The sequence below is a fragment of the Ursus arctos genome, unplaced genomic scaffold, assembly GCF_023065955.2.
Source record: "Ursus arctos isolate Adak ecotype North America unplaced genomic scaffold, UrsArc2.0 scaffold_2, whole genome shotgun sequence".
NCBI lineage: Eukaryota > Metazoa > Chordata > Mammalia > Carnivora > Ursidae > Ursus > Ursus arctos.
In genome coordinates, this window is record NW_026622874.1 from 83,820,755 (window position 1) to 83,836,887 (window position 16,133).

The 16,133-nt window shown below is 42.1% G+C and overlaps 1 protein-coding gene across 2 annotated transcripts in view; it reads left to right on the top strand.

Moving 5' to 3' along the window:
* The window catches only part of PRKCB (protein kinase C beta), a 315,746-nt gene that overhangs the window by 264,396 nt on the left and 35,217 nt on the right, over positions 1 to 16,133 (top strand). For both annotated transcript variants that reach the window (XM_026515615.4, XM_026515616.4), the window contains exons 11-13: positions 4,689 to 4,780; positions 6,378 to 6,440; positions 11,766 to 11,904. In XM_026515615.4, coding sequence (XP_026371400.1) covers positions 4,689 to 4,780; positions 6,378 to 6,440; positions 11,766 to 11,904 — 294 coding nt within the window. The remainder of the gene's footprint in view (positions 1 to 4,688; positions 4,781 to 6,377; positions 6,441 to 11,765; positions 11,905 to 16,133) is intronic.

The window sequence follows — 16,133 nt, forward strand, 5'->3', positions numbered from 1 at the left end:
GAAATCTTTTCATGCCGAGGGGACAAGGGCAACGGGTAACGAAGAATAACACCAAGAACAATGACAATTAGGGAAAAACACTTTGGAAGTTGAGCAGACTGGCTAGGTTGAAGAGAAAGATGGTGAGCTTGCCTTTCTGAGCTTTTAATTGGAGTTGACAGTGGGACACCCACGTAGAGACGTCCTGTAGCCAGCTGGAGCTGACTGGAGCTCAGGAGAAAGAAGGAGGATGGAAATATAAGTCAAGATTTTTATCAGCCCAGAGAGATGAGAGTTGAAGCTTTGAGCCGTGACATGTCCTCTTTGGAAAACTGAACAAGTAGGAGATTCTCAGTACTCAATACGTACTTTGTGATTTTCATGTAGTAGGGGACAGCAAATAGGTCCTAATCGAAAACTACTGTATGTGACCAGAAGAAAGATCTTTTGAGGCCTTGAAATAATTTTATCGGAAGAGTGGGGAACTCTGGCTGGCTCAGTCAGAAGAGCACACCACTCTTGATCTCGGGGTTGTAAGTTCGAGCCCCATGTTGGGTGTAGAGATTACTAAAAAAAAAAAAAAAATAATAATAATAATAATAATATAATAGATTTAAAAATAAGAGTGGGGAGCAAAGTCAAATTTCAGGGCACTACAGGGGGAATAATTATGTAAGAATCAGAGGCAGTGGGTGAGGGCCAGTTAGTTAGCTGACGCCCCCAGAGCTCCCTCTTTGTGCCTGTCACGCAATTTCTCTTATCACATTTTATTTTAGATTATGGCTCAAGTTAGTTGCATATTTGTTTTCACAAAGACTCTGAATTCTCTGAGGGCAAGGTCTATATCTTATTCAACATTTTTATCCCTTTAACACCTAATACATGACTTGCAAAAAGCTCAACAAAAGTTCTAAAATTCACTTTGCAGGAGTGCCTGGGTGGCTCAGTCACTTAAGCCTCTGCCTTTGGCTCAGGTCATGATCCCAGGGTCCTGGGATCGAGCCCCATGTCGGGCTCTCACCTTGGGGCTTTCTGCTCAGTGGGGAGCCTGCTTCTCCCTTTCCCTCTGCCTGCTGCTCCCCCTGCTTGTGCTCTCTCTCTCTTTGCCAAATAAATAAATAAAATCTAAATAAAATAAAATAAAATAATAAAATAAAATTCACTTTGCTCAAGATTGGCTCTAGATTGCCCCCCGCAGTGTTTTTCAAATTTTGACGTTCCTTTCTTTGGAGTGGGAGATGAACTTGGTGGTCCATGAACAAAACGCATTTGTTTTAAACATAAGTCTGTTGAGGGATCAATGCAGCAAAGCCAGACTGGGTATAGCATAGAGTTGATAGACTCCAGATATGCATTTATTTTTTTACAGAGACAGTAAATTTCCACTTGTGACTTTAATATGAAGTTAAAATTTTTTTTAAACATTGTGTTCCAGTGAAAAAGTGAGTCCATGGAAATATTTTAAAAATAAGTAAATTTTAGTAGATGAGGTGGACAAACAGTAAAATCTAGAAGCTGGTGTGTGAGAAAACCGAAGTTTGAAGGGTGATGGCCTTATGCCATGTCTCATAATCTGGTCCTCCCCTACCTTGCTCTCTTCTCTTTTGTAACTCCATACGCTCCTCTCTCCCTCTCAGCAGTCATAGCCATAAAATCAGGGGCTTCAGGGGGTAGTTATAGTGTTCAAGATACACATTAAAATAAACACAAGACTAAGAAGCTAAAGCCATATGCATCCGTAGCCCACCTGGAGTTCTCTTCCACCACATTTTGGGAAATGTTGCTGTTTGGAAGCTTACCTGGTCTCCCCACTCATCGGGGGAGTTCTTAACATCGGGCCTCGTGGATATATTCACAGCGGCATCTCTGACAGTAGAATAATGCCTAGCATCAGAGGGGGCATCATTAAGTGCTTGTTCAGAAAATGGAAGGCGAGCAGGATGCCAGCCACAGTGTTTTTCATATGTAAAGTACCAGTGTGCCAAAGCCGGACTCAGTACAGTTCAAAGATGATGGATCTGAGGATTTCCCCGCATACGGTTCGTGGTAGAAAACAAACCACAAAACGTGGCATTATCTACAGTGGAGCTCTCCCTGATGTTGGGATTCTAACTAATGAGTTTGGGGGGCAAGCTGAGTTCTTCCAAGCAGAAAGCAAGCAAGTGAAATCTCTCCCTCACTTACTTTTCTCTCTGTGGCCAATGCCATCTGCTAGTTTTAAAAATAATTTTTAAAAGCAAGTGTTTTGGTTCCCTTCAACGTGCAGCAAAGACAGATGCTATTTTTAAGGCTTGTTTTCTATCAAAAAACCCCAAAGAACCAGGGGCTGGGTGTTGGCAGTTCTGACTGACTGTCTCCACTCTGCCACTAACTTGTATGTGACCCTTTTTTTGCAAATCTTATATGCCTTGGACACTGAGAAACCAAAGCGATAATTCTGCCTCCCTCTCTGCCTCTCATTAAAGATGTTGTAAGGGTCAAGTAGTATCGGTCTGAGAAACCCCTCGGCTTGTCAGAAATAGTTGATTAACCTGTACTTCTCGCCTGTGACCTGCCAGCTTCTTCTTGATGTGCAGCTGGGGCTCTACTTCCCTTCTCTCCCCTCCTGGACTGGAAACATTTAGAGGGGAGGACACAGCCACACGTCCATGCAATGTCTGGCTCAGAACCTTACCAGGAACAGCCTGGAACAGACCTGCCTGGGTTCAAATCCCAGCTGTGCCGCTGAACAGCTGAGTGACTCTCAGGGAGTTACTTACCCTTGTATGGGCTTTAACTTTCACGTCTTTAGAAGGGGGAGCAGGGTAATAGTGTCTTGTTGGGTTGTCTAGAGAGATAAGTGAGGCAAAATATAGAAAGCAATTTGTTCAGTCCCATAATAATTGCTCACAAGATGGTAGCTTTATTTCATAAGAGCTATCATTGCAATTATCAGACACTCAATACACATTGGACAAATGCATCTATGAGTGTTCCGTATAAGATAAAGTTCTGTGCACTGTAAGAAAGATTTTGTTAATGGTGGATGAAACATTTGTGATAGGGCCAACATCACGCTAGAGCACTTCACGCATGTCATCTTCGTTCTCGCTGGGCTCCTGGTCTCAAAGTCCCGCATCACAGCTTTGCAGCTTTAGGCAGCAAACCTCCTTTTACATTGTGACCCAGCCATACCAACCTATAATATAATGAAAACACACATTTCACAACATAACACCTAGGGGTACTCTGTGCAGGGCGCTCTGATCATTTCCATTCTGTTCTCTTTGATTTTTTTATTAAGTTGATCATGTGACTTGAGCTAAGTGGAAATCTCTAAGAAGAGGTGAAGTCATTTGTTCAATTAGCAGACACCCCTTGATGGAAGGAGAGGGGGAAAATCTCATGGAGGCATCCCCCAAGGACCATAACACTTATGTCTCTCACTGAGTTCTAGAAACAACACTGTGGTTCAGTAGTTATTATTATTATTATTATTATTATTATTATTATTATTATTATTAATCTCCATGTCACAGATGAGGAGATCCAGATGTTTAATAACCTTTCCAAACCATCCAGCTATCAGGAAGCAAAGCTGGGTTCCAAATAAAGTCCGTTCAGCACCATTCTCCGGGCACCTACTATGAGCTAGTCATGGAATAGGAACGCAGCCCCTGACTCTGGAGGAGTTCCCATCTCCCTTGAAAGACATGTTTAAAGAATTCCCTGAATGGGGTATAGATTTCTTTTTCTGGCCCAAATTCTTTTCCTTCTGGATATGCCCTCCGAGGCCACTACTTCTCAAATTCTAATAATTCATTTTTCCCCCATAGTCACTATATTAGATATCTACTACAATACGTCAGACTTCAATAGCTTAAACCATTGATAAACATCTCACAGTTTCTGTGGGTCAGGAACTCATGAGTGGCTAACCTGGGTGGTTCTGGCTTGGGGGGTCCCACATGAAAGTTGTCGTCAGCTGTCGTCTGGGCTGAAGTCATCAGAAGGCTTGACTGGGGCTGGAGGGTCTGTTCCCAAAGAGCCTCCCTCCCGTGGCTGGGGAGTTGGTGCTGGCTGTTGGCAGGAGGCCTAGGTTCTTTGCCTAATGTACCTTCCTAAGGTGCTGCTAGAGCATTCCCATGACCTGGCAGCTGGCTTCCCCCAAACCAGTGATCTAAGAGAGAGCAAAATGGAAGCCACAGTATCTTTTGTGACCTAGTCATGGAAATCACACACTGTCATTTTTACAGTATTCTACTGGTTACACAAGTCAGTCCTATTCTTTGTAGGAAGAGGCTACTATGCAAGGACGTGAACACCAGGAGGTGGAAATCATGGGGGGCCATCATGAAGGCTGATTACTACGGCTACTTATTATCTGTAATATGATCTATGTATTTGTTTTCCATTCTTTATTGCAATTAGCTTTATCCTAAACAATAATATCCATGAAGTCATAATATTAATGTGCTAATTATATTTTCCAGTACAAACAAATATAACTTTATGGTTATTAATTTTTAAAAAAATTCATGTACCACCTATGCCCAGTTGCATACTTCCTGTGGCACAAATATTACACTTGGGGAATAAAGGGCCTGGCAAATGGGACCCTGTCATAGAGTCCTGAGGGTTTTGATCCTAAATCCCAGCTATTCCCTGCTTTCCATGTGGAACCTGAGAAATACGGTGTGTTGATGTTGTGGCTTGCTCCCTTGTCCTAGGACCGCCTGTACTTTGTGATGGAGTATGTGAACGGGGGCGACCTCATGTACCACATCCAACAAGTCGGCCGGTTTAAGGAGCCTCACGCTGTGTAAGTACAAACTTGTGCTGTGCTTTTCCCTCGGGATACTTGGGTGGGGTATTAGTTACCTTGGGTTTTCAGCTGAATAGGGATTCTTAACATCTTGAGCTGCTTCTTCATGAGAAACCTATGGCCAGGGACAAAGGTATTCTGCTCAATATTGGATACTTCTTTCTTTCCTTGACACCAGCTAAGAACTTGAAGCTTGAAAACCACAGCTATTTCTTTATCTCTGATTTTTCCCCTGACTCCTAAGCTAAGGAAAGACCCCGTAGATTCCTTGGGGGATGTCATGGTAGCTTCCGTTTATTCATTCTCTGGTCTTTCTTGAGAACTTACTATGTGCCAGGCCCAGAGAGTTGGTAGAAACTTGCTCAAGATCACAGGGCTGGTGTGAGACAGATCCACATTCTTCTGACCCAGATTTTTGCTCTTGTGAGCTGCCCTACACTGCTCACTCTCTTGGATGCCCTCCTTCCCTGGGGGATGATGGATCAAGTTGCTTTGTGCCTGTGCCCCGTGGCTCCTGGGTGGGGAGACTGATTTGGGTTTTTGGAAATGTGTTTCCCCTGCTGAGTCCATTCTGTCCCTGTCAGTCCCCAAGGCAGCCAGTCTTTTCTTTTGAAAACTCGGATCTCATCATGTTCTTCCCCTGCTGGTGAACAGGAACAGCAAGTCATTGGATTAGCACAGATAACCTCTCCTGAGCAGTTGGCTAAGATCTCATTGTCCCTCTAAGAAGCCCCCCAGGACTCACACAGAGGCTTGCTGACTCCTGTTCAGCTCAGTTTTGCCCTCTCCCCTCCCACCTGCTGAGGTGGTAAGCCCTGTATTCTGGTAGGGTTTGCATTCTAGATAGCTCCATGCGCCATGCCTAGGTCTTGCCACGATTCTAAGGGAACCGTGGGCTTGGCTCTTCTTTTACTTCTAACACCTAATTGACCACAGACCCTCATCCCATTATCACACAAAACAAATTGTCAGGACTCTTAACAGTTCCCTAAAGCCCCACCTAACCCTGTGGTATAACTGGGACTTTCTGATTCTCTCAAAATCTCTTTCCTTCTGGGCCTCCGTTAAGAGCTTACACGTTGGGCAGATGCTGTGCCATTCCTTAGCCATATAACTTGGCCAAGTCATTTTCTCTCACTGACCCTCAATTCCTCATTTAAGGAAGAGGGAGGTAATAGTAGGACCTACCTCACAGGATGGTTATTAGAATGTAATCAGATAATGACCTACAATGATGGTATGTAGACAGTAAGCCTTCAACAGATTAGCTGTTAGTATTCAGATACTTGAATTTGCCTTAGACTGAAACTCACTCTCCTGCCAGTCTGTCCTCCCCCATGGCCTCCTCCCCGCTGGGCAGCTGCTGAACCTCTGCCCACCCCAATTTGTCCTGGAGGCAGGCTCGTGGCTCTCTAAACCCTGTTCATTCATCCACACCCCCATACTTTGTGTTATGAGTTGTGTGGCTGACCATCCACAGTAGGATGTGAATGCCCCACGCCTAGTTCAATATTGTATTGAATTCTGAGGGTTTGCCAGGCATACAGTGTCCTTGAATCTCTCCATTGCTTTTTTTTTTTTTTTCTAATTTCAGATTTTACGCTGCCGAAATTGCCATCGGTCTGTTCTTCTTACAGAGCAAGGGCATCATTTACCGGTAAGTGAGCACTGCAACCCCTTCCTTCCCCTCCGCTCCCTCAGCTCCTCCCCTCCCTGCCTCTTTCTTTAACTGCTTTTAAAATTAGAATCCGTGGTGGGGGAGGAATCCTCCAGCCTGACTTGGGCATGTGTTCTGCCAGGCAGCATCGCCCACTGCCCTGGCAAAGTTTGGGCAGCTCTAGATGGTGATGGAAGATTGCTATGGACCCCACCACCAGTGACGGTTCAGAGCCTCAGACGTGAGACCATTTGCTTGAAGGAGGGCAGGCTCTCCAGTAGGGGCCCAGCATTTCCTTCTCTTGCCTTGGGACCCCAAATCTGGGGAGCAAGCAGAGAATCTGGGCTGGCAGGATATAATAGATCCTATTATTATGAGTTTTTTTTTTTTCTTTGTAACTACGATTTAGAAATGAATCTCTGAAATGCTTGCCCTGAAAGACGGGATTGAGTTCAGGACTTGGCATTTGCCCGTTTTTGGAGGAGCAAGTGTATGATCATAGCTGTATGAGTCATACCATTTTATATTTCACGCAAGACAGACTACTGAGCCTGAGGCTGCTATTTGTCAGTGAGTCCGGGGTGTATGATTCTCCTTACACCACATGGATGCAAATGGCATAGGCAGTGCAGGCTCGGGCTGGTTGCTTATGCAAGAGAGGCTGGCAGGGGCCTGGGGCTTCCAAAGGGTCCTCGGCATGGACGAAGGTCTATCTAAAAAATCGTGAAGAGCCATAAAATTCCATGCCATTCATTTAGCTGACAGACACTTATTAAAAGCCTACTATGTGCTAAGCACTCTTCTAGACAGTGCGGATGCAACAGGGAAGAAAACAGGCAAAACCTCCTGCCTTTGGAGAACTTCAGTTGTAGTGGTGGGAGACAGATACGTAGATCACAGAGATACAGTCTGTCAAGTAGTGACAAACGCTATGGAGAAAAGCGGAGCAAGGAAGGGGGCTGGCGTGTGCCACATGGTGATGGGGGTGCCTGTCACTCTGTGGAGAGCGCGGGATTGGTGTCTTGCTGCAACTGAAGGATGTGGGGCCAAAAAGCGTAAAAAGATGAGCCCTGGCGGTCTCAAGGCAGGTCGTGGAGGGGAGACTGTGGGCTCTGGTGGACTGGAGAAATAGAAGGTGGGCACTTTGCGAGAAGCCTGCAGAGTCCAGGGGCCTTGTTTTCTTTTTTTTTAAAACTCCCTGAAGTGGTGATATGAATCTAGCAGGGGAAGGGACAATCATCCTGAGTACATAGAGTCCCTTCTCCGCTTTGTTATTCCTGATAGTAGAGGGATGAAGGTCAGGAAGAGGAGTGGTTTCACCTGGCACATAGGAGAGCTCAGTGAAGAAATAGAAAGAGAGAGAAGAAGAAGAATTTAAACTGTAAATCGCGTGCTTATTCTGGCCATGCTTGCCCTCAGTGAACCAGTAGCACTGTGTGTGCAAGAGACAGACCTGATTCCATTTCCTTTTTGACCGCCATAGTGGGAGCATCTTGTGCCAAATGGAACCCTGGTGTTGAAGGGTACACATTGTCTTCCATATGACATGACCCCTAATTCAAGCCAGTAACTTCATCAGAGGCTTATCTAAAGAAATAGGGATCATGGATACTCTACATGATTTTCACCTTATGTGTTGACATTAGAACCTAACTCTTGGACAGGATGGGTCTTGGCTAGAATAGAACTGGCCACTGAGGTTTGCTGAGAAGATTAATTGTGGGACTGCAAGTTTATTGGAAGAAAATCCAGTCCCAGGGGAGAGACCAGGAGAGGAAATAGAGTTTCTTGTCAATTGGGTTGGGATTCAGACTTGGGTTTCCAATCTCATAGGGTCATGGCTTGGGGCTGGGATCCAGGACCTTCGCCATTCCAATTATAAAATATAAAGATTAGATTTTGGTGCTAAGACATTGCCTAACTCAAAGCTCTCTCTACTAACACATTCTCCCATTCTTCCTCAACTATTCATACTTTTTAGGGGACACTTATTACTCTTTAAGGCATTCAGCATCTGAATCCCTTTCATTTGTGTGTAGGAACAAAGTCCATTTCCTGCTCTACAGACGAAAAATTCCAGATACTCTCACAGCCTCTTTGCAGCAAGTGCAGGCACACAACCCAGGCTCTGACACTTGTCACACTCACACAACACCATGAATCAGAAGGTAGTGACCAAGAAAGGCAGAGACTGTAGAATCAAGAGAGTCCATAGTAATCAGCTACATCTAGTTTTCCGGAGGGATGAGGGGGAGCCGCTCTTAGCAACAATATCCAGAGTCCAGTATTAGGCTTCATGCAACAAGATGTCTACCCCATGGTGGCATCTGTGACACCTTTGCTGGACTAGCTCTGCATTGCAATTAAGCTTTGTTCCTGGCTGCCTAGCCTCTCAATCTGGTTCTCCATTCAGCCTCCTTGGAGAATCTGTGGACTCCCGATGCCTTTATAACAATCCCTTTCCAGGTTGAAATGATCACAGTTGACTTTTGTTGCTCACAATCAAAAACCTTGACTGAGACAGAGATTTTGAAATTGATAATCTAATGAAAACCTGTAAAAAAAATTACATGGCAGAAGATGTATGGTTTTATAACTTCTTTGAGATGACCTTCATGTGATGAGGTATTTTAAAGTGTTACAAATTTCTCCCTCTTTCATTTAGATCTCTAGTTAACTGGAGAATTCTTAAGTTAAGTGAATGAAGAATTAGGTTAGACTTGCCCTCTCTGAGGACCGTGGCTGGAGATGTTGGGTGCGGGGGAGACAAAGATCCTTCCAAGCTTCGTGTCTTATTTATGGATCACCATCCATAGAATGTGTGATGATTTTGCCCTTGATGGATTTCTGAAACTGAAAACAATTGCTCCAGCCCCCTTTTGGAGCAGAAATGAAGGATTATTACATTAAACCAAAGAAGGCAGTAGACTTTCAAAAAAACATATGGGACAGTGAATATGACTGGGTTGTCCCTCAGCTGCATAAACTGCTGACTCTTTGTACCTGAAGCTCCTTTTTTTTTTTTTTAAGATTGTATTTATGTATTTCTTTCTTTCTTTATGTAGTGAGTGGGGGGAGGGACGGACGGAGAGGGAGAGAGAGAGAGACTCTCAGGCAGACTCCATGCTGAGCACAGAGCCCGACACAGGGCTCGATCTCACGACCCTGAGACCATGACCTGAGCCGGAATCATGACTCAGATGCTTAACCAACTGAGCCACCCAGGTGCCCCCTGAAGCTCCTTTTCCATAACATACAAAGTTGTTATCACTTTCCTAGTTGCCCCAGTGCCTCTTTGGGGGCATGTGATCAAGCTGAGGGGAATGTCATGGGTCTCTGTTAATCAAATCAGATGTAGACCTGGCATGTTTAGGTGAAGCAAGTTGCCACAAAGTCCAGTTTAAGTTCTAAGCTGGCATTCAGAGACCACCGTGGTTTGTAGATAAGCATGAAGGCTGAATATGGTGGTACCATGGACAGCACCAAAGAGCATGGTATGTTGCTGTTGGCAAATGGGGTGCAAGTGGGCCCCCCCTTGGATGAACGGACCTCTCAGACACAGATAGGAGATGCCAGTATGTTTTTTTCAGGTTGAATTCTTTTATTTGAAGGTGACGACAGCAACTCAATTCAAACTAACTTGTTAAAAGAGATATTTTTTAGCTGACATAACTGAAAAGTCCACGGGGCAGATGTGACTTTACGCCAGGCTGGATCTAGGGGCTCAAATGATATTATGAGTGTTCACTTTATCACCTTCCCTCTAGGTTCTGTGTTATCTCTACTTGCTTTCTTCTCCACCTGGTGACCCCTGGCACTTCTAGACTTACATTCTACCACCTGAGCAATCCCAATGTAAAAAGAGCTCATCTCTTTCCTGACAATACCACCAAAAGTGCCAGAGCTAATGCTCAATGGCTTTGATTAACTGTTTTTGGATCACATGGCCATTCCTGCAGCAGTCACTGTGACCAGCAGAATGAGGTGTTTCCAGTGGCCAGGATAGGCCCACATGACCACTCATGGAGCCAGGAGCTGGGATCAGCACCACCAACCTTACATGGTTGAGAATCAGGGAAGGATGGTCCTTCAAAGGATTATGGGGATGCTGTCATCACAAGATGCTAAAACAGGCAGGGACCACAGATGTCCACCACCCAATGAAGATGATTTAAGATAGAGGTCTGAATTGAATAGTAGACCGCATTACCTCTCAGGAAGTTGGACTCTATTGAGATTGAAGAAGACTGGCCCACAGATCATCACTACTCATTGATACTAAAACACCAAGTGTTGACAGGGAAGAGAAAGTGTGATGGTATTGGAGTAATCCAATATGCTGGGAATGTGCGAGCATTTCCAAAAATAATCAAGCTCTCCTCATCAACATGGATGAAATAAAAGAATGAGAGTATAGCACATATCCTTTACGTTTAAGCTCAAATGTTACCTCCATGGAGGTAACACTTTCCTGGCATCCTCTTTACAGAAGCCTTCCCCCGTTACTAACTCATCATCCTCTTCATTTTCTTCACACCACCCGTCAAAGTGTATAGCAATCATAGATTAATAACCACGTAATAGTTAGATAATATATAATAATTATAATTAATGATCATGTAATAATTATAGATTTGAACATTTGTTAATTATCTTTTTTCCTCTACTGGAATTTAATCTGAACAGAAGCAAAATGTTTATTTATCTTGTTCACAGTATATACCTAGCTCCAAGCATAGTGCCTGTCACATAGTAGGTGTGCAACACTTTTTTTTTTTTTTTTTTTGGTTGAAAGGATCAGTGGGAACTCTTGGAGGTCATGTCCTAGGAATCAGCCTAGGAGAGCTTGAGCATTTGAAGCTAAATAAGATTCTTTCCATCAGGTTTTTTTTTTCCCTCCATGATCTTCAGAGATATTTCAAAAAATAATAATAATTTTGTGAAAAACGTACCTTACTGTGAAATGTAAGGGGTCCATAAAGCATAAGGATTGACTCTTGAAATGCTCCTGGGTACAAGAAGCCTCCATGGATGCTCTGCTCTTTATTTAGATTCCTGTGGATCTCTCTTCTGAGAGCTGCTGTCTCATTGTGTCCTTGTGAGATGCTTGGCACAGTTGGATCTATAAAAAAAGGAAAAACAGACAAGTTTGTGGACCCCTCTTTGTCGGCCAGATTATAAACTATTAGAGGGCAAGGGCTGCCTTATACTCACTTCTGTGCTTCCCCAACACCTAGCACAGTGTTTTGCATGTCACGAGTGACTGTTGGTTGACTTGAAATAAATAGCATTTGTTAAATCCTTCAATTTTTATGTCTGCCGCAGTGACCTCAAACTTGACAATGTGATGCTGGATTCAGAGGGCCACATCAAGATTGCTGATTTTGGCATGTGCAAAGAAAACATCTGGGATGGGGTGACCACCAAGACATTCTGTGGCACTCCAGACTACATCGCCCCTGAGGTGAGAGCTGACGGGATCCCTAACACATCCATGTTGCATTGATGTTTCCCCTGTGCCCTAGATGACCGTATCAGAGCTGGGAAAGGTCCAGGGGGGTACCTGGTAAGCAAACCTCAGGCTAGACCTTCTCCTGTACTCTAAATCGTTCCTTGGAGATAACACATGCAAATTAACTTTGCACACATCCAGAAGCTCAGGCCCAAAATACATCAAGGTTTGGGGAAAATTTAAATAAAACTCAAAAAGAACCATCCACCACACATCAGGAAAATTCTTCAAGCTGCTATGGCTCATGGCCATATGATACTGCCTCATTATGACATTGAAACGTTTGTTAAGAGGAGGGAAAGAGAGACAGAGAGGGCTTTCCTGAGCTGACATATGACACAGGATCTATGTACTGATACTAAACCCTGAAGGACTTAGAATTTTTCTTTCTGTGAGTAAGATATAAATGAAAGGGAAAAGATTTAATTCTAGTGCCTCCCCCTCCCTTCCCAAAGGAAACGGTCAGTTGCAGAATGGATTTCCCCAACATATCATGGTACAGAATTTGTGCCAGATGATAGCCTTCCTTTTTCTCTGAATTGGTGCTTGGAGAAGTGGCATTTTGCAATCTGTTACTAGATTTTTAAGGAAAGAAACTGAGGATGTGACACAGAGTCTTGGAAATAGGTATTCTAGAATTCTTTTCTTGACTGTCAGTCACTTATTTGGAACAATGGTGATAGGAGACCCCATATAACTAAATAATTTGCCACAAAATTTAAAACCTGCATACTCTTTTACCAAAACAGTTCTTCTTCTAGGAACTTAGCTTGTAGTGCGCACACACACACACACACACACACACACAGCTGAAATGTTATGTGTTCAAAGTCCTTTCTTCTTTACAGTGCTATTTTTAAATAATGAAAAATAGGAAACAACCTCAAAGACCATCAATAAAAGAATGATTAGCTAAAATATGCTACATTCACGTTAAGAAGTACCATGCAGCTCTTATAAAGATCAGAGTATATCCATATGTACTAACTTGAACAGTGTCTGTCAATCAAGGAATGGACAATGGACTGAATTATTTATAGTATGAAATACCACATCAATTCAATTCAAAAGATTGAGTTATGTATGTAGATATGGAAAGATCTTTGAAACATATCGTTAAGAGAAAGAAATCAAGGTACAGTGAACAATTATATGCCAACAAGCTGGACAACCTAGAAGAAATGGAAAATTTTTTAGAAACATGCAACTTAATAAGATTGAATCAGGAAGAAATAGAAAATCCGAATAGACCAATTACTAGTAAGGAGATTGAATTAGTAATCAAAAATCTCCCAAAGAAGAAAAGCTCAGGACTAGATAGCCTCACTGGTGAATTTTACCAAGCATTTAAAAAAGAATTAACACCAATCTTTCTCAGATTTTTCTGAAAAATCAGAGGAGGGAAGACTCCCAAACTATTTTTACAAGGCTAGCATTATTCTAATATCAAAAACAGAAAAGGACACTACTAGAAAAGAAAACCACAGGCCAATATCCCTGATGGGTGTAGATAGAAAAATTCTCAATAAAATACTAGTAGACTGAATTCAGGAGCACATTAAAAGGATCATTCACCATGACCTAGTGGGATTTATCCCTGGGATGCAAGGATGACTCAACATATGCAAATCAATCATTGTAATACATCATTAATAGAATAAAAAGAATCATATCATTTCAATAGATGCAGGAAAAAAAAAACAAGGGATAAGACAAGGGTGTCCATTCTCACTACTCCTATGCAACATAGTACTAAAAGTCCTAGTTAGAACAATCTGGCAGGAAAGAAATAAAAGTACCAGAATTGGAAAGGAAGAAATAAAACTGGTCTCTGTTTGCATATGACATAATTTTATACATAGAAGATCCTAAAGACTTAACCAAAACTTTTAGATCTAATCAATGAATTCAGTAAAGTTACAAGATACAGTATTAGTATACAAATATCAGTAGCATTTCTATACATTAACAACAAATTTTCTGAAAATGAAATGAAGAAATGGATCCCATTTTACAATAGCATCAAAAACAATACAATACTTAGGACTAAATTTAAGATAAAATATTTCTACTCTGAGAACTACAAGATATTGCTGAAAGAAATTGAAAAAGATACAAATAAATGGGAAGACATCCCATGTTCACAAATTAGAATTAATTTTGTCAAAATGTCAATACTACCAAAAGCCATCAATAGATTCAATGAAATCACTATCAAGATTTCAGCTGCATTTTTGACAGAAGTACAAAGAACACCACCCAAATTTATGTGGAACTACAAAAGATCCTGAACAGCCAAAGAAATGAGAAAAAAAGAGGTGCCTGAGTGTCTAAGTTGGTTGCGTCAGACTCTTCTTGATTTTGGCTCAGGTCATGATCTCAGGATTGTGAGATTGAACCCCATGTCAGGCTTCATGCTGGGTGTGGAGCCTGCTTAAGATTCTCCCTCTCCCTCTGCCCCTCCCATCTCCCCACTCACGTGCACTCTATCTCTCTCTGAAGAAAGAAAGAAAAAGGAAGGAAGGAAGGAAAGAAAAGAAAGAGGGAGAGAGAAGAAAGAGGAAAGGAGGAAGGAAAGAAAGAAGGAAAGAAGGGAGCAAAGAAGGAAGGAAAGAAAGACAAATCAGGAGGCCTTATACTATTGATTTGAAGCTATACTATGAAGTTGTAGTCATCAAAACAATATGGTACTGGCATAAAAACAGATAAGTAGACGAACGGAGCAGAATCAAGAGCCCAGAACAAAACCTAAGTATATATGGTCAACTAATGTTTGACAAGCAAACCAAGAATAGTCAATGGAGAAGACGTCTCTTTAATAAATGGTGCTGAGATAATTGCGTATTCATATGTAAAAGAATGAGTGGTATCCTACACCACTCACAAGAATGAACTCAAAATGGGTTAATGACTTAAATGTAAGACCCGAAATCATGAAACTCCTAGAAGAAACCATAGAGCAGAGCTCCTCAACATGGGTCTTGGTCATGATTTTGGGATATGACACCTAAAGCACTAGCAACAAAATCAAAATAACACACATCAAACTAAAAACCTGCACAGCAAAAGAAATCACCAACAAAGTGAGGAGAAAACCTATGGGATGGGAAAAAATATTTGCAAACCATATCTCTGATAAGGGGTTAATATCCAAAATAGATAAAGAACTCATACATCTCAACAGCAAACAAAACAAATAACACAATTAAAAAATGGGCAAAGGACCCATATAGACATTCTAAAAAAAACCCAAAAACACCACAAAAACACAAAAAACATACAAAAGCCAACAGGCACATGAAAAGATGCGCAGTATCACTCATCATTAGGGAAATGCAAATTAAAACCACAATGAGATTATCCCCTCATGCCTGTTAAGATGGCCATTATCAAAAAGACAAGAGACAACAAGTGTTGGGAGGATGTGGAGAAGAGGGAACTCTTGTAACAGTGGATGGGATTGTAAATTGGTGTAGCCACGCTGGAAAACAGTGTGGAGGATCTTCAAAAAAATTCAAAATAGAGCTACCATATGACCCAGCAATTCCACTTCTGGGAATATATCCAAAGAGGAGAAAAAAACACAGATACTAACTCAAAAAGATATCTGCACTCCCATGTTTATTGCAGCATTATTTACAAGACATGGACACAACCTAAGTGTCCATCGATGGATGAACGGATGAAGAAGTTGTGATATATATACAGAATGAACTATTATTCAGGCCATAGAAAACATGGATGGACGTTGAAGGCATTATGCTAAGTGAAATAAGTCAGAGAAAGGCAAATACTGTATGATCTCACTTATATGTGGAATCTTGAAAAAAGAAAAAACCAAACTCGTAGAAAAAGAGATCAGACTTGTGGTTCCCAGAGGTGGAAGATGGGGAGGGGGATTGTGGGAGGATGGTCAAGAGGTACAAACTTCCAGTTATAAGTAAGTACTAAGGAGGTAATGTACAACTTGATGCCCATAGCAAACACTGCTGTATGATCTAGAAGAAAGTTAAGAGAATATATACGAAGAGTTCTCATCACAAGGGAGAAAGCTTTTTTCCTTTTTTTCCCTTTCTTTTTAGCGCATCTATATGAGAAAGTCGATGTTAGTTGAACTTATTTTAATCATTTTCCACAATATATATAAATCAGACCATCATGGTGTGTGCCTTAAACTTGCA